Genomic DNA, 17,663 nt, shown 5'->3' with positions numbered 1-17,663 from the left:
GATACTGATTCGTAATGTGATTAGGATTGACTCCGTAATCAGCTGCTGTTCACCATTAGGAATGATTGTAATGTCGGTGATACACCGCAGATTGGATGGTTGAATGATGAGAATACATCTGGTTGACATGATGATTTCATGTTTTCGTTTTGTTTACTCGCTCTTTCAACTCACTGTATCACACCTTCACCAACAACATTTACTTTATCACCTTGCAACATCTATCGCTAAGATCAATCCCGATTCTGCACGACTCTGTCCCTTTTTGCTATCCCAAGAATACATACCATCAAATCAAATCAAACGCAATGTTCGACCATGGGTTTGACCCGGGCTATGTCTTCAGACATCCAGTATTCTTGGTCACTTTCATCATCGCTATACCAGCCTGGATCATTGCCTTTGCGAGTCAAGCAGCAGCCGAGGCTAAATACTGTGAGTCGAGTCAAAACATCATCTTGGACCATAGTATATGGAGTTAACGTAGTATTTTAGCCTCTGCTGATGGAAGGACACCTGTGGTAAACACTCTATGGTTCAATATATGGATTCAACTGTGAGTATGATCTCAACAATTGCTCACATGGCATGTATGCTGATGATACTGTAGGGCTGTCATAATACATCTCTTGTAGGTCGATGATTTACTCGAATTTAGCTAACATCTAGCCTGGCTCTTGCTTCCGACTCCCTCGCCATTCATCGATTCCAACTGGCTGTCGTCTTAGCTATCGCCACCGTCTTCGCTGTTCATGGTGTAGAGTTCATATTCCAACCTCAAGGTGCACTCATTGCCGTCGGAGTAGGATGGTTGTTGCTCACCATGGTCGATGTAAGTAAAGTAGAAATCACAGGTCTTCAATGGCATGCCTTGCTGATCACAATCTCACACACACAGCTCGTCTGGATCATCTACCTTACTTCGGAGGAAGAATCTTTCTTCTACAATCTACTGAATTCAGGTGGTACCGGGGGTTTATCAGGTCCCGACAGAAGGATGCGTTCAGCTCCTATTGCTCATCGAGACTCTGTGTCTGGCTTTGGTAACGGCGGAGGTGAGATGGGTATAGGAGGTGGAATGAACAACATGTCCAGAGGGATTTCCTCACACAGCATCGGAGGACGTGGAGGTGGTATCGGTGGAGGTTATCCTGTTGGAGGTGGAAGTGGTGGATATGCTCCAGCTGCTACGGAAGGTACTCCTCAAAAAGCATCTTCGGCGAGGAACGACTATGCTAGTCCAGGAGGTGAAGAACCGGAATATAAACATCGTGCCAAGTGAGTACCATTTTCACTCCAGCTTCTACCATTCATGACATGTTCAACAGCTGAAACAATGCATATAGGGCGATGTACGCTTACTCAGCTTCTCCCGATGATCCTAACGAGGTATCTTTCGCCAAAGGGGAGATTTTGGAGGTACTGGATAATACGGGTAAATGGTTCCAAGTGAGAACACCAACAGGTGCTACAGGTGTAAGTGAACATGAGAAACCATAGTGTGACTCGCCAAAGAATATGTACTGAATACACCAAATCCGCAGATCGCTCCTTCGAATTATCTCACCTTGCTTTAAGGTAATTCCCTTACTCCCTAACAAAAGTGTCTCCTATGGATATTGCGACGAAACGAAAGAACGAAAGAACGAACGAACCGAACGCAGCGAAAAGCATACTAAATGAAATTAAATCTTCTATCACCAACCTTGGAACAACCATTTCTTGCTCATCAAGGACTATTAGCAGTTCCTGTGGAAATATTGAAATTACCAAAAATACCTCTTCTACGTAACTTACCATGCATTAGATATAATTGTGATGTGACACATAAATGCCCTGCAAAACATATTCACTCAATGTGCATGTGCATGTGCATCCGTTACTTCATACTTCGTATAAATAGAATGTGTACTCATGATATCTATATGATACAACTGTTCTCCTCCTGGAACCTCTTCAATCACTTCAATTACTTCTTTCCCTTCTTCTTCTTCTTCTTTTTCGAATTACCACCTGAGGTACTTGGTATAGGTGCCGAGGCGTTATTAGCCGTGGCATCTGGTGATGGTGCTCGGGATGCATCAGCTGAAGTAGGGGTTGATTCGATATTTTCGGGTTGAGTAGTTTCGGCGGGGAGATTAACCGTATCATCTAGTTCTGTTGCGTCACCCTTCTTGGTCGTCTGCTGCTGATCCGAGGTAGTCCCGTTGGTGATGGGAGCAAGAACGTTCTCTTCAACGGGTGGCTTCACATCGACAGTCGTTTCTTGGAGACTTGTCGCTGGTGGATGGGGGTCAGAAACATCCCCTGAAGTTGATTTCGTTTCTTCAGCAGCTTGATTGTCTTCCACTGCAAGCGTGACGGTTCCATTGCCAGACCCAGGTGAGGAGGGCAGAGGATCGATTTCGATGGCTTCTACAGCATTATCAGCAGGATCCGGTAAGCTCTCATCGATGACCGCCTGAGGTATCGTTTCTGTTTCCATTATCGAGCCTTTGTCTGGTACTTCAATCGATTGGGTGGAAGTTTCCTCGGTATCTGGGATATTGCTATTGTCCTGTTGATGGAAACTGTCCGTTGCTTCATGGGCCTCATCCACCACAGGGGCAGGCGCACTTTCGTCGACAAGCGCTTGCGGCGGCGATTCCTTTCTGTCTTCGTGGATCACGGCATCAATGGGCTTTTCGGTTGCTGGGACTTCTTCGGCCCTAACTTTATCTTCTTTCACCTTCACTTCATCCTCTTTCACCTTCACTTCATCCTCTTCTATCTTCACTTCATCCTCCTTTATCTTGACTTCATCTTCTTTTACCTTCACCTTTTCTTCGTTAACTTCGCGATTGACGTGGATATGCGTAGGTGGTTCATGATGATGTAAAGCGTGCTTCACTTCTACCGCAACAGCAGCTTCTTCACCTGTCAGACCGATGTTCATAGCTTCCAACTGCGTTTCCATTCTCTCAACCGTATCTCTATCACTTTCTCTTAAGTTCGCTGGTTCAGGTACCGACGTATGCATAGCATTTCCAGTAGGTCCCGAAGGCTGGGGCGAATCGAAGACTGCGTCGAGACCATCGGAGTGAGGCGCTTGAGGAGGAGGTATGTTTTTCGGTGTTGGAGTAGCAAGATGGGGTATAGCGGGTAGCCTGGAGGAAGATGAGAAAGGTGAATTAAAGGTTACAGGAGAAGAGACTAGTGGTGAAGTTCGTGGAGGTGGAGTCTTGAGTTCGACACTATTACCATTACCATTCACCACTGGTTCCTTTTCCAAACCCTCTGAATTAGCCTTGACCCATCCCGCTAGCTCGTGCAGCTTGTTTGCTAATTCGTTGGGAATTTCCTGTGAGGAGAGATCGGTAAACACTCCACCATTCAGCTTGTCTACTAAGAAAGGGATTACCACCCGGCACCATAGATCTGCACTAGCTACACAGACCCTCTTGGCCTCTCGTCGCTTTGCCGCTCTGGCTTCAGGTGTCATCTGTACCTCTGAATTCCGCCGCAGCAGATCAGCTCGAGGAGCAGACGGGGTTCTTCCGTGACCCGGTCGACTCTTCACGGGAGATAACGGTAATTCATCGGAGAACGATGTTGCTTGAGTGACGTATTGTAGCAGAACACTGGTTGATGTCAGGAGAGAGGATGTATGTATCGAAATGATCTGCGAATGGAGCTCGACAGGTGCAAGTAAACGAAGGTTGTTGAATGCTGTCAGATAGGCGTTGACGAGGGTTGCAATAGGGGGGTAGTGAGATACCGAATCTACCGAGGGTAGAGGTGGAGGTGATGAGGAGGAGGAGACGATATGAGGTATATGTTCTGCCGTTATAAGGATCTGGGCAGGGGGCAACACAGCCTTCGCTGAATCTCGCAACATGGAGGAGAAGTCGTTCGATGCGGTTGCCAATGCCTGAGAGAATGTCGATAGTACTGTTGAAGAGAAGGGCGCAGATATCAACGGGGCGAAGTCCAATCCCACTCTCGAAAATGACATGGCGCAGTAACCTAGTTGAACGAGGATAGAAGACATTGAAGCAGAGTCGGCTGATATCCTCGGTATATATGTCGTGACAAGGTCGACGAGGTCATTGATAGCTTGATTGGCGAAGGATGTGATATGTATGCCTGCTATGGCAGATGGTGAGGTTTCGAGGAAGATAGCAGTGAATTGAGCAATGATATCGTAGACGTGTTCTCGGAAGAGATCGATGTATTTTCGAAGATACCGGACTGGTTCACCTTTGTCTCTGTCGATAGAGAGCAGCTGAGCACGGAAGTTGTGGTATCTACTGGAAATGAAAACCAGACCTAATTCACTTTCGTCCATGGCATCGAGTCGTCGTAAGAAGGATACTGTCTTGACCAGAGCGGGGAGTTTGACGGGTTCACGAAGCAGAGCCAGTAGTTGAGCAAGCATCAACTGAAGTATACCTTCAACTTCCCTATTGACATCTTGAACTAATGCGACTTTGGGGTATTTATTTGACAATGAGTGACAATGATTGAGTAATTCCATTGCTTCTTGATAATAGCCATTTCTAACACATGTTTCCATAAGTTGAGGAAGCTCGAGCAGATCCAACAGTTTATCTTGATGCTCCTGGACTAGTGTTGCTTTTCCCCTTATATTCTGTATACTTGATGTAGTACTGGTGAACGTCTTACATTCATCTTCCAGAGAGGGTATGGCACCTATCAATTTACCTAAACTGTCCGAAAAGTCATCGAACGCCGAGCTGACTGCGGAGGAGCATTTGTGCACAGAAATGAAAGTGGGATATTCACGAAAGCAGAGGTTGGTCAGATCGGATTCTACTGTTGAAGATTCGGCGGATATGAGTTGCGGTTGTCGAAGGAGTTCATGGAGGGATAAGGACAGTAACTGGTCGACATATTGGACAGCAGAAGGATCAGAGAAGTCGATCGTAGGGGAAGAAGATTGGAGCAGGTCGAGTAAGGCCGGTGGTGGATCTGGGCGGGGATCAGCTCGTGACACGGCGTCAAGAACGAAATCTGATGTCAACATACCTTGTTCTTCTGTGAATGGGATGGACTCTTTGTCAACAAGTTGATCCTGACTGGCTTGGTCGCCCTGTCTGAAGTTGGACACTCCGAGGATGTCAACCTTTTCTCCGTCTATATCTATATCCATGATCCTGGGCGGTACTCTCTTGGTGACATGTGAGTAGTCTGATAGGTATGGTATGGGTTATATGTTATACGCTGGATGTTGATGATATTCTGGTGTTGATGGGTGTGGGTGTGGGTGTGGGTGTTGTTACATACGTGACACTGTCGCGGATAGTGAGATGACGGAGATCGGATGCAACTCCGTGATCATGTTACCCCCTTTGATGATGTTTCGAGATGAATAAGTGAAGCTGAGTTGATAATCGAACAATGTTCATTCGTTGAGGTGAATCTTCTGTAAATCATTTGTGACCGTTGTCATCTATACACTCAGCCATTCTCCTCCTCGGCCAAAGTCACGACGCTGCTCAATCATCTACCTACAGCATTGGTCTGCATTGGTCTGCGTCACTCCTATATACCCTGCATTGAATATCACTCCATCCACCCATCATGCGACGTCTTTCCCCTTCAACACTTCGTCAGAGAGTCTTGCCGCCAATCTCGCAAAGGGTCTTCAGTGTCTCGCCGACTACAACCAGGACACTCAAGACAAGCACTAGCTCATACCTCCCTAGATCGACATCGTCGAGGCGGACTTTCATAGCATCTTCGACGAATCATGCTCCCGAAGAACCTTACGAACCAGCTGATCAGGTGCATGAAGAAGAGACACCAGACGAGCCTTCGATACCGCCCAGTGATACGGAGGACCTATTTGAGCATACCACATCGGTCATAAATCCATCAAAGCCCTCCTCTGCCCTACCAATGGAGCTTGGCCCTGCTTTGACTCACTTGTCGACTGCCTTCTTAAGTGGCAACCAGCATTTAGCGGAGGACATACGATTATCTCAACCGTTCACCCACGTCGTCAGCTTCCCCGATTCTTCAGGTAGACCACGTACAGAACCTGCAGAGCCTACACAGGAGCTAGATGAATGTGCCCTCGAAGCTGTCTTGGCTCTTGCATCGCCCTTTGAAGGAGGAGAAGCCTACGTGACCGATGCAGTCAAAAGGCTAGCGAATGAGCTGAATGCGGACATAGTAAGGTTCGACTTAGTAACTGGGCTGGGACTGGACGGTCTATCGTCCCCGCTGGGCAGTAGAGGTGAGCATCATCTTCTCCGTAGTCGTTGTCTCGTTTCAGCTGATCGCTTCATCATCAGGCATTGAACCCCCCTCTTTACCCCAATCCCTTAATCCTCTTTACTTGCCTGCACCACAGCCCTTGGTGACTGCGAAAAAGGAGATGATCGAATCAGAGGACCAGGATGATCAAGGTGGTATGCCAGGAATGTTCGCTAGTGTACCTATAGCCGTTGTTGGCGGTGGAGGGGGGATGATGCCCTCCGGTTTGGGTGGTTTACCGGGGATGGGTGGAATGGAAGAAGATTTGCCTCAAGGTCAGATCAACGACGAATGGGTCCACTTCTTTAGCAAAATCATCAACGCTGGTCAATCTCAACCTGGTAAAAAACGAATAATCACTCTCGAATCGACCATTGCAATGTCCAAAACCTTTCCTATCTGGTGGGCATCCTTCGTCGAAGCTGTGAAACAAAGGAGGAAAGGTTTAATCACACCGTCTAAATTGAGTCGAAAGGGTCAAACCGCCCATATAGAAGAGCCGTCTTTGGTATATCCAACCAGCATCGTCCTTCAGTGTACACCGTCCCTGACTTTACCCCATACAGCGGCCGCATTCGCTTCAGCAGCGAGGGACGAAGATGGGTCATTACGCGAAGAGGATGAGCATCATGAAGAGATGGAAGAAGAGGAGGCAGACAGGAATATGGATCCTGCTCAAGCAGCTCTGGCCGCTATCGAGGAAAAATTCAAAAGCATGGGAATCAGTGTCCACTCTCATGTGGAAGTGGTCAAACCGAGAAATGATGCCAAGTTATGGTGGGGCAGTGAGGAAAGCGATGTCAGTGGCAGAAAGGAAGGTGATAAGGGAAGATTAAGCTTGATGCTTGCCAAGGGGTGAGTGCATATATTCATGATCTTCACTGACGCCCATTTGCAGAATACCCGCAATCCTTCCGTCATTTGGCAGCAAATCGACAGAGAATGGTCAGAAACCCACAAATCCACTCCGTCGATTTTTGATGAATCGGTTCGGTGCACCCCCTAATCAACCCGCTAATTCTGCGAACTCGCTTGTATGGAAAGCATATCCTGTGATCCCTCAGCATAGGAATTTCCAGGCCGAAAAGGAAGCGAGAGTTCACCAGCGGAGAGTATGGACGGCTGCTTTGATTCAAAGAGCTGTTCATCAGCTTGGTGGTGTTCTAACCAACCCATTAGAGGTGTTATCAACGAGCGAGATCACCGGTCGTCCCCTAACGAGGAAAACCGAATCAAGCGGAGCTGGGAAAGGTTGGGGTAATACGGTCATATCATGGAATGATGCTATGCACATAGCCAGTATTGCATTGGGTACAGCCATTCGGTCGGGAAATTTAGAGCGTGGTGTGGTGAAAATCACATGGCAGAATATCATCCAAGCTAGAAAGGCTATGGGAGAGGAGAAAAAGATAGCTACAGAGCAGATCAAGAGGCATCTACCATCTGGAGCCGTTAAAATCGACTCGAAAATGAAGACAGAGATAGAGAATGCGCCTCAAAGCGTAGTAGATCCGGTCGTTGAACAGATCAAGAAGTCGAAGAGTCTATCGCAACATGAAAAGAGGTTATTACCCTGCATAGTCGATCCTACCAAACTTGCTTCCACCTCATTCAAAGACGTTCACCTCCCTGAGAAGACTGTGGATGGTATCCGATCGATGGTATCTTTACCTCTTCTGTTCCCCGAAGCATTCAGAGGCGGAGTCTTGAAGGATCATGCTACAACTGGAGCTTTGCTATTCGGACCTCCCGGTACCGGTAAAACGCTACTCGCTCGAGCTGTAGCAGCAGAGAGTGGTGCGAGAATGTTGGCGATCCAACCTAGTGATGTCAACGACATGTACGTGGGAGAGGGAGAGAAGCTGTAAGTTGTAATCTCAGTCTACAAAGCCAACTAGCTTACAATGACTCCACTTCATTGCAGTGTCAAAGCTGTCTTCAATCTCGCTCGTCGCCTATCTCCATGTGTCGTCTTCCTGGATGAAGTCGATGCTCTGTTTGGTGCTCGTATATCTCGCGGATCGGCCGGATCGATGTCACACAATTTGCTATTGACGGAGTTCATGCAAGAGATGGATGGTTTGAGTTCGGCTATCGCAAACAAGGATAAAAGGGTTGTGGTCATAGGAGCAACCAACAGACCTTTCGATCTGGATGATGCTGTACTTAGACGACTTCCAAGGCGATTACTGGTGGACTTGCCGAGTGTAGAAGGTAGACAAGGTGAGTAGTTGAAACCCGCATCACTGTCTCAAGCTGACATTTATTCTCTTAGCTATTTTGGAGATTCTGTTGAGAGGAGAGACACTCGCAGATGATGTCGATCTGCAAAAATTAGCTAAAGAGACGGACGGGTTCTCCGGTTCTGATCTGAAACGTGAGTGTCCCTCTTAGTCACAAAGGGAAAGATCATTGATTATTTTTGTAGATCTCTGTGTGAGCGCCGCTCTGGCTGCAGTCAAGGATACCGTTCAAGTACCCTGGTCCAAGAAGTCTGCGACAGATCCGAATGCTTCGATACCATCACCTGTTCACTCATCAGCTGGTACTGGTGGAGGTGCACAGTCTGAAGTATTGGTATTTGCTCCCTCTGAAGGTGGTGGAGGTGGCAGGAAGAAGGCTCAGGTGAAACGAGAGAAGACTGCAGCTCCTGTAGCTGGGCCCTCTCGGCTGGTATTGAATACTACCGCATCCGTTCAGCCTATACCTGAAGATGCCGACAAAGGTTTATCGAGTGTGGAAGGCGAGGGAGAGGGTGATCAACAGATTGCTCAAGGAGACGTGGATGAGCTGCTATCGGCGAACAAAGCTGGATATGAACCATCATCAGATGATTCCATCATAACAGAAGAAGGAGAAGGGGAATCTGCAGAATCTGATTTGCCTGAACCGGTAGTTAGAGTTCTAGGCTGGAAACATTTCAAAATTGCATTGGAAGAAATCAGACCCTCAAGTTCAGAAGAAGGTAGTCTGCCCGAGCTCAGGAAGTGGTCTGAGCAATTCGGAGAAGGTGGAACTAGAAAGGGCAAGAAGAGTGGTTTTGGTAAAGGGTTTGGATTCGGTGATGAGAAATCAGGTGATAGGGAATCAGGGTACGGGAAAGTCAAACAAGATGATTGAGAGGCATTTGCATCGCACCTACATACATACATCGATACATACATACATAGGCATGAGTAAATCTGCATACATCTATTCATGGTCTGGTCTGGAAAGGGATGCGGAGACGACGAGGAAAACGAGTAACACGTAATGTTGATAGATACAGTTTGAGTGTTGATCGGATCTACTGTGTTCCTGATAAACATGAAACACATCAACGTTACAATCATCTAAAGTACACATTGATTCAAAGGTATTTACATTCTTCATCATCTCCACGTAGTCGAGATACTTGGATGTTACTTAGTGACGAGATCAAAGGCGTGCCTTGAGACGAACATTGCGGAAAGAAGGAGATCTACAATGATTGATCCGTCGTCAGGATCTACAATCATGATCACCCCAGAATAGACCTTTAATCCGAACTTTGATAGACATGAAACGAATAACTTTATACGAATCGCTTTGGTAACAAGGAACATTCAGTGTACACGGTCCTCGTCCCTTTCAACCGATCGACAAAGCAATGTTGAGGCGTTGAAGTTTACCTCGGATGAGTCGACGTTCAGAGCGATTCGGAATGTGCATAAAAAGCGCTCTTCCTCATACCTTTCATCCGTTCTTACCTTACCTTACCTGTCTTCTCACCATCATCTGAATTCTATCTTTCTCTCAATTTCTATCTTTGTGATTCCATTCGTTCTTGTTTCATTATTGACTCTGCTTCTGCGAAACGGTTTTACGATGTTTGTCCAAACTCTCGTTACTCTATTTGCCTTACTACCTTTCGTGTTATCTGCCCCAGCGGCAAGCACAGCTTCCACCTCCAGTGTCGATCTCAAATCCCTCTCTTCCATTCAAAGATCGAATTTTCCAGATATCGCTTCGAAAATCCCTCGAAACTGTCCAGTCGGCAATTTCAGCGTCCCGTTGAATGGGTCAGCAGGGTTGTCCGTACCCAGCGGACAGACCGTGTCTAATATAGCTGTTGGAAGAGGTATTCAGAACTATACATGTACTTCAGGAACATATGCTTCAACTGGTGCTTTGGCCAAGTGAGTCCTCTGTCCTTGTAAGATATTGCAGTATCGCCATTCGCTTCCTTCCTGTTGATTGTCCTTTATACTGACGATGACCTTTTGTAACAGCCTCTTCGACGTGTCATGTTTATACACTTTGACATCTGGCTTTATCGACCCCATTACTATCAGTGGTCTTCTTCCCAAAATGGCTTTCTCGGCCCTATCTTTCCCAGATGCCGGTAAATTACCTATTGCTATTCATCATGAATTCGTGTAAGTCATTTCAAAGAAATACAATAATAGTGATATCCTGCTGAATTTAATTGTATGTTTAGTGCCACACCAGGATCGTCTACACCTGGAGCTATATCTCCCGAATTCTTCACTGGTACTGACAAAGTCATCCTCAGCAAAGTGGCTAGTGCCAATGCTCCCACTGATCCCACCACCAATGTACCATGGTTGCAGCTGGCCGCTTTGGACGGACAAGGGACTTTGTCCAGATCTGTCTTCCGATTGAACACTTTCAAAGGTCAACCTCCTACCTCAGTAAGCTAATTCCGCACTCAAATACATCAGAGCTTGTGTTGACTAATGGTATGATCAGTGCACGACCGAAGGCGAGCAGCTGAGCGTCCAATATGCTTCAATGTACTTCTTCACAAAGTGATCGAGGACAACTTCCTCCTCAACTTATCTTCAGTATACTCATTTATTAGCTACATGACCTCTGTCTATAACCTTTCAAAACTGTTAAATCTAGATACAACGGAATATGGGGAGTTCAATGAGATGCGAGATGAAAATTCAAATCGGGTTACTTAACGCTAAATTGCTAATTGATGAACGTGAATTGTATTATTCACCATCCATCAGGTCCCAACCTTCGCTAAGATCTTCCCCTGATCCCTCTGTTGGTTTGACACCCCATCGATTCTCTTCCGAGCTCAAAACGCTTTGGACAACTTTAGCAACGTCTAGTCCAAATCCAAGATGCCGCAAGACATGACTCGTACCCGGTTCGTGAGTTCTTCGACCCAAATCAGGGGAAGAGGACATTGCTGCAATCAGCTCAAGGATCGATGTGGCCGAAATCAATATCGAATCTGGATTGATAGACGCCGTGCGACTTGGGTTATCTTCATCCGAATCATCTCGATAATCTTGCCCATCTGGTATTCCGATTCCTTGTACACCTTGAGACCAGGCCATATAAGCCACCGAGAATGAGAATAGAGCGAAAGAAGTCAGGAACTGTCGATGTTTGTTCATGGATTTAGCGATGATCCCAGAGATATTGGGCTGAGCGAACACTTTGCTTGCTGAGAGGGAACCACGAGATTTGAGTTTACTGGCTATTGAAGCGGTGCTGGACATCCAGAGCACATTCTTATCCCTCCATTTGGTCGTACCTACAAACGGTGTGTTCGCTTTCATTGTTGGTCGACCGATATGGCGTGACTCAAAAGGAGGAGGGGGTGTCGGGGTGAAAGGGAGAGTAATCGATAAATACGAGGTGATGAGGGATACTAAGTGGATGGTATGAAGTAAAGCGGCGTTTATATGCGTGGACGGATAGACTAAAAGGTCAGCATAGTCTCACACAGATATCACTTACGTCTCAGAGCATCCGGACTTGGTAGTATTAATCCTGCTATTGTCCATTCCCCGATCGATTTCTTCTTCAATCCGAATACATTGACTGCTTCTCTGACTAAAACTCGACGAGCATTTATGATATGGTACCCGATATCGCGTTGTTGCTCTTCACAACGTTTGATGGCATTCCTGAGGGAGGCCTCAGGCTTAGCGCTAGATTGAAGACTGTTCAAGTTGGTCCGTCTTTGCGAGATGGTGCGGTCCGATATGCGTTTCTTGCCTATCTATCAGCACTGATTCGAATGTCGAGCACTCACTTGTTTCGATCTTGCTCTCTCTATTTCTGATAGCTCTTCTGAGCTCCGCACACCTTTGTTCCTTCTCATCCACCTCTGCTCTCACTGTCCTCCAAGCATTTTGACCTCGGATGATATTCCTAGAGCTTGTTGGGTTTTGTGGACCATTGAGTAGGATCGTAGCATTGGCGATGATCGAGTCGATTTGCGCTTGTATGTTCTTGAGGGCCTCATTATGAAGAGCGATTCTAAGGTACGAATTTGTCAACAGAGAGTCCCAACACGGGACAAACGATCATGGCCACCGATAACCCACCCTTCTCTGAGACAAGCGGCGCAGTAAAGAGGATGCTGCTGTTGATGACAACACGGACATCTGGGTGGTAGAGCATTATCAGTCATTGTGGAGAGGGACATGGCGCTGATCGGAACATCATGGGTGCTGTATCCTCCCTGTATCCGACCTTATTAGTCGCTGACTTGTGTGCTATCTATAATGACTTGTGACTAGGTATGAATTTACTGGTCAAACAGGTCAACACTAATACAATCTATCTAGCATTCATCTCTTACTCGATATATATAGCTTTGGATTCTCATTGCCTCTGATGATTTGTAGGAGCCACGTGCATCGCACGTGTTGTGGGGGGGGATTTTGATCACATATCATAATGACCCTCGGCTTTTCCAACAGTACAAGTGTTATAACATATCTACATCTCTCTGCTCACCATCTCCCATTCGCAGTAAGCACGAATCAAGGGGCCATAATAACAAAATGGTCTGGCGAACGACTCTCGTGACGATGTCCACCTGCTTCCTTTTGGGTGAGTTGGTCACTCTCAAGGTAAAACAAAGCTTTTGCAGGGCTGATATTTCGCTCTCTCAATTCCCACAGGGACTACGTTCACTCACTGGATAGCCGATCACAACGTCCTATGGCGCTCGCCCGTCACTCCTGATGCTCTCGTCACTTCCATAAAGTACTACTCATACATCAGTAATGCGCCGAACGGGATGGGCTGGTTTTACATAGCCGTAGGGATAGTTGCTTTGCTGAGTGCCGGGGGTAGAGCTGTCAAGGGGTATCAGGGACAAGGGGGTGAAGTGCTTTTCGATGGGGGCAGTATAGGTGAGTTCTAGACATGCATGGCCATATCGCTAATACATATGTAGTACTCTGGGCTGCCATCGCATATACACAGGTAGCGGAGGTGTACCCCAGTAAGTGAGGATGCGTGTTGGTACTTGTCGGTTTGTTAATTCTTAGTTTGATTCAATTATAGCTATCAAACGTATCCCTTCACCTCTACCGGCCTCTCTGATTGAAGACAAATCCTATCCTGAACTAGTTACTGCCGTTCGAGACCTTGCTACAAACAATATTATGACTGCTGTCATGTTGACTGGTATAATGTTACTACAGGCGAGTCGATCTATATTGTGCTGAACTCTCCTTTTGAACTTACACACCTTATCTAAAGGCGGGCCGATACTACTCAAAAGCACCTGCAGGAGATTTACCACCATCAGTCGACGTCTCCGCTGCCTCTACACCTGGAAGAGCTTCTTCACCAGAAAGTGACCCTACACCTGTCATCAAGCGGTCCGGAACTCCCTTCCGTGAGCTGACAGCGGAGGAATCAGCCGAATTGACGGGGAGATGAGCAACGTAGATCTGTACAGTACAAAGAACACCATTTCACTTGGGCTCATGTACAATCACATATGGAATAACCGTGTTGCAGAGTGTGATCTCCATATTTATCTAATCTATTTATGCATTTATAAAGCAAGGACACCTTTGGTACTTGGTACATCGTCTCCACCTGTTCGAGTGATGGCCATCCTTATAGCAAGAGCGAGAGCTTTGAAAGCAGATTCGGCGCTACATGGACCGTAAGTTAGGCCTTAGGAATGTATATTGTATGATATATCGAACTCACATATGGTGGTTATTTTCACCTCGGATCGAGTCAACGTGTAAAGTCACACCAGCTTCAAATGCGAAGGATTGCAAAAGGTGAGATACCATTTCTGTTGACACTAGAAGGATAGAATGTCAGTTCTCTGGAAATAATAATGTTTATCCAACTCACAATCTCCGATTTTTTCCCTTGTAAAGGGAAGATTGCAGACAAAATACGGACGAGACGAGATATCGATAACAGCTCGGGACAACGACTATAATCTCATCAGTATCTCGCATGCTTCGCAGTCTCAGAGATGACCACTTACCTCGTCTAATGGAGCGTATGCAAATCCATATCTCTTTATACCTTTTCTCTCACCCAAAGCCTTCTTGAATGCAGCACCCAACGCCAATGCACAATCCTCTGCTGTGTGATGATCGTCAATGTGCAAGTCACCTTTGCACTTGAGCGTCAATGACATGCCACCATGTTTCGCAAGAGCTGTGAACATCTATCAAGCGTGTCAGCGTTACAAGGTCCTAAGGCGAGACGCACAGCACAGGCTCACATGGTCGAGGAAACCTATACCCGTGCTGACATCGATGGTCTGGGTGGTCACACCTGGGACGTGATCGAGATCTATGGTGCAGGATATTTCGGTCTCGCTCGTCTTCCTCTCGACTGAAGCGGTTCTGGCGGACATGATGAGCGATCAAGAGCGTGTTGGTGAATGATGTCTAAAGCAATGTATCTACTGTTGTTGAATTATTTCCAGCGCATAATCTCATACCGAGTCCAATCGGAAAAAAACCCATTGACATCAGTATGCGGAGATGGAGATGCATCCGATCTCCGCTCGGACCGATCTATCGCACTGCTCTCTACTCGTACCCAATTTATTTCGGATTTGCGTAAAAAAACAAAAGTCACCAATCATCTATCCCCTATATCATCAATATCATTCTCCCCTCCTGTATCTCCCCTATTCTTCAACCCCCATCAGTCAAAATGTTGTCAAGGCGTATCCTATCCTCCGCACTCACTACTGGTACCAGATCGGTCCACTCTTCTGCTGCTCGACCAGCTTCAGAGGCGATCAACAGGTACTCGAAAACCATCACCGAACCAAAATCGCAGGGTGCTTCTCAGGTGAGTCTCCCAAAGCCCATCATGCATAGCCGATGGCTCATACGAGCTTTCTGTTTAGGCGATGCTCTACGCTACTGATGGAGTCAACAACGATGAAGATCTGAAAAAAGCCATGGTCGGTGTAGCCAGTGTTTGGTACGTGATTGGTTCAGCTGAGCTTGTATCAATAATTATAACTCAGACATTAAACTGACTCAACAAATAGGTACGAGGGTAATCCTTGTAACGGTCACATTTTGGGTCTCGGTCAAAGAGTCAAGAAGTCGCTGGGAGAAGCTGGTCTTATCGGTTATCAGTTCGGTACCCCTGCCGTGTCAGACGGTATCAGTATGGGAACAGCAGGAAGTGAGTTGATACTTTGTACTGCCGAGCTGACCATCTTTCAGTGTCCTACTCTCTTCAATCCCGAGATCTTATCGCCGACTCTGTGGAGAGTGTATGTGGTGGACACTGGCTCGATGGTGCCGTTGTCATTCCCGGTTGTGATAAAAACATGCCTGGTACCTTGATTGCTTTGGGAAGACTCAATAGACCTGGGTTGATGGTTTACGGTGGTACCATCAAACCCGGTCACTGCAATGGAGAAACCCTCGACATCGTATCTGCTTTCCAGAGTTACGGTCGATTCCTTTCTGAGGGTCAAACCGAATCTGCGGAGAAGACTAGATATGATACCGTTAGAAACGCCTGTCCCGGTTCTGGAGCTTGTGGAGGAGTAAGTCATGATCGTCACGGACAGACACTGACAATATAACAATATAGATGTATACTGCCAATACCATCGCATCATGTGCCGAAGCTCTCGGTATGACCGTCCCCGGATCCTCCTCATCCCCCGCAGAATACCCTGAAAAATTGGCTGAATGTGACTCGATCGGAGGAGTTATGCGAAACTTGCTCGAAAACAACATTCTGCCTAGGCAAATCATGACTCGAGAAGCATTTGAGAACGCTATGGTGAGTGATTAACGATAAATGGCCGTGCTGACAAATTCAGGTGCTCACTATGGCCCTCGGTGGTTCTACCAACGTGGTTCTCCATCTCATTGCTATCGCTCATTCTGTCGGACTCAACCTTACCATCGATGATTTCCAAAAAGTCTCTGACCGTGTACCCCTTCTCGCCGATCTAAAACCCAGTGGAAAATACGTCATGGAAGACATACATACCATCGGTGGTATTCCCAGTGAGTGGACACAGGAACCATCAAGATCCTCGCTGACCCGTGAACGCGTATAGGCGTCATCCACTTCCTTATCAAGCATGGCTACATGACCGGTGACGGATTGACTGTTACCGGTAAGACTCTTGGTGAAAACTGCGATCGATGGGTTGAAAAACATGGTAGCAAGTGGGAAGGACAGAAAATTCTTAGACCGGTCGACAACCCTATCAAATCGACAGGTCATCTTCGAATCTTGAGAGGGAACCTTGCTCCAGGTGGTGCTGTTTCCAAAATTACTGGAAAGGAAGGTCTTCGATTCACAGGGAAATGCCGAGCTTTCGATGTTGAGGAAGACTTTGTAAAGGCAGTTGAATCAGGCTCGATCAAGAAGGGTGAAAAGACTGTAGTCGTATTGAGGTATCTTGGACCTAAGGGTGGACCCGGTGAGTGTACCGTTTTATCTGACCAGATATAACCGCTGACCACCTGGACAGGTATGCCCGAGATGCTTAAACCAACCAGTTTGATCATGGGTGCTGGTCTTGGTTACGATGTGGCTTGTCTTACTGATGGACGATTCAGTGGAGGCTCTCACGGTTTCGTTGTTGGTCATGTCGTACCAGAAGCGCAAGTTGGAGGACCTATCGCTCTCGTTCAAGATGGCGACATCATAGATATTGACGCTGTTGCCAACACCCTCAACGTGAACGTATCCGATGAAGAGATGGCTCGTCGAAAAGCCGCATGGACCGCTCCACCTCTCAAGGTCAATCACGGTACACTCTACAAATACGCCAAACTCGTGACTGATGCTTCCCATGGTTGTGGTGAGTGGTGATCCACATGCTTACGATATGATGCTCCCTTGCTGACCTGCATTGGCGATTTTCATCAGTCACCGACGCATAAGATCCTTTTCCTCTAATTGTACAATCTTTCATGTCTGATGATATATAGTAGTATAACATATCATACTGGGTTTCAATGCATGCATGTGATATATGATACTTTGCGCAGTGCAAAAGAGTCACTGAAGAGCATTCCCAAGTCTGTGTCACGTGACATGAGAAAGTGTTAAACTCGTTTATTTCGAACAACCTGACTCGAATTATGATGACCATCTCCATCTCTCGCTTTCAACTTTCAGTATTCTCT

The 17,663-nt window shown here is 46.7% G+C and overlaps 10 protein-coding genes across 10 annotated transcripts; 7 read left to right on the top strand and 3 right to left on the bottom strand.

Annotated features, from left to right (window-relative positions):
* Positions 1-308: 308 nt before the first annotated feature.
* V865_006690 (high osmolarity signaling protein SHO1) lies at positions 309-635 on the top strand (the record flags this gene model as incomplete). Its single annotated transcript, XM_066230448.1, has 3 exons — positions 309-435; positions 496-556; positions 611-635. 3 exons carry the CDS (start codon positions 309-311, stop codon positions 633-635), a joined length of 213 nt encoding a protein of 70 aa, XP_066086545.1.
* Positions 636-823: 188 nt separating this feature from the next.
* On the top strand, positions 824-1,577 carry V865_006689 (uncharacterized protein; the record flags this gene model as incomplete). The annotated part of the gene is made up of 4 exons (XM_066230447.1): positions 824-832; positions 899-1,278; positions 1,347-1,476; positions 1,545-1,577. 4 exons carry the CDS (start codon positions 824-826, stop codon positions 1,575-1,577), a joined length of 552 nt encoding a protein of 183 aa, XP_066086544.1.
* Positions 1,578-1,969: 392 nt separating this feature from the next.
* Positions 1,970-5,152, bottom strand: V865_006688 (uncharacterized protein; the record flags this gene model as incomplete). Its single annotated transcript, XM_066230446.1, has 1 exon — positions 1,970-5,152. The coding sequence occupies one exon, from the start codon at positions 5,150-5,152 to the stop codon at positions 1,970-1,972; it is 3,183 nt and encodes a 1,060-aa protein (XP_066086543.1).
* A 431-nt stretch (positions 5,153-5,583) lies between these two features.
* On the top strand, positions 5,584-9,381 carry V865_006687 (uncharacterized protein; the record flags this gene model as incomplete). The annotated part of the gene is made up of 6 exons (XM_066230445.1): positions 5,584-6,241; positions 6,300-7,116; positions 7,160-8,125; positions 8,186-8,484; positions 8,537-8,638; positions 8,690-9,381. The coding sequence occupies 6 exons, from the start codon at positions 5,584-5,586 to the stop codon at positions 9,379-9,381; spliced, it is 3,534 nt and encodes a 1,177-aa protein (XP_066086542.1).
* A 726-nt stretch (positions 9,382-10,107) lies between these two features.
* V865_006686 (uncharacterized protein) lies at positions 10,108-11,055 on the top strand (the record flags this gene model as incomplete). Its single annotated transcript, XM_066230444.1, has 4 exons — positions 10,108-10,418; positions 10,512-10,658; positions 10,721-10,934; positions 10,993-11,055. The coding sequence occupies 4 exons, from the start codon at positions 10,108-10,110 to the stop codon at positions 11,053-11,055; spliced, it is 735 nt and encodes a 244-aa protein (XP_066086541.1).
* Positions 11,056-11,243: 188 nt separating this feature from the next.
* Positions 11,244-12,682, bottom strand: V865_006685 (uncharacterized protein; the record flags this gene model as incomplete). The annotated part of the gene is made up of 4 exons (XM_066230443.1): positions 11,244-11,914; positions 12,004-12,099; positions 12,302-12,528; positions 12,597-12,682. 4 exons carry the CDS (start codon positions 12,680-12,682, stop codon positions 11,244-11,246), a joined length of 1,080 nt encoding a protein of 359 aa, XP_066086540.1.
* Positions 12,683-13,058: 376 nt separating this feature from the next.
* On the top strand, positions 13,059-13,947 carry V865_006684 (uncharacterized protein; the record flags this gene model as incomplete). Its single annotated transcript, XM_066230442.1, has 5 exons — positions 13,059-13,107; positions 13,179-13,412; positions 13,457-13,504; positions 13,567-13,706; positions 13,765-13,947. 5 exons carry the CDS (start codon positions 13,059-13,061, stop codon positions 13,945-13,947), a joined length of 654 nt encoding a protein of 217 aa, XP_066086539.1.
* Positions 13,948-14,065: 118 nt separating this feature from the next.
* On the bottom strand, positions 14,066-14,896 carry V865_006683 (imidazoleglycerol-phosphate dehydratase; the record flags this gene model as incomplete). Its single annotated transcript, XM_066230441.1, has 5 exons — positions 14,066-14,168; positions 14,227-14,326; positions 14,380-14,464; positions 14,519-14,704; positions 14,762-14,896. The coding sequence occupies 5 exons, from the start codon at positions 14,894-14,896 to the stop codon at positions 14,066-14,068; spliced, it is 609 nt and encodes a 202-aa protein (XP_066086538.1).
* Positions 14,897-15,201: 305 nt separating this feature from the next.
* Positions 15,202-16,311, top strand: V865_006682 (uncharacterized protein; the record flags this gene model as incomplete). Its single annotated transcript, XM_066230440.1, has 5 exons — positions 15,202-15,342; positions 15,401-15,477; positions 15,548-15,669; positions 15,729-16,057; positions 16,105-16,311. 5 exons carry the CDS (start codon positions 15,202-15,204, stop codon positions 16,309-16,311), a joined length of 876 nt encoding a protein of 291 aa, XP_066086537.1.
* Positions 16,312-16,348: 37 nt separating this feature from the next.
* Positions 16,349-17,346, top strand: V865_006681 (dihydroxy-acid dehydratase; the record flags this gene model as incomplete). Its single annotated transcript, XM_066230439.1, has 3 exons — positions 16,349-16,529; positions 16,583-16,951; positions 17,003-17,346. The coding sequence occupies 3 exons, from the start codon at positions 16,349-16,351 to the stop codon at positions 17,344-17,346; spliced, it is 894 nt and encodes a 297-aa protein (XP_066086536.1).
* Positions 17,347-17,663: the final 317 nt, after the last annotated feature.

This window comes from Kwoniella europaea, chromosome 2 (assembly GCF_036810445.1).
Source record: "Kwoniella europaea PYCC6329 chromosome 2, complete sequence".
Lineage (NCBI taxonomy): Eukaryota > Fungi > Basidiomycota > Tremellomycetes > Tremellales > Cryptococcaceae > Kwoniella > Kwoniella europaea.
This window is presented reverse-complemented; position numbering and strand designations above follow the sequence as displayed.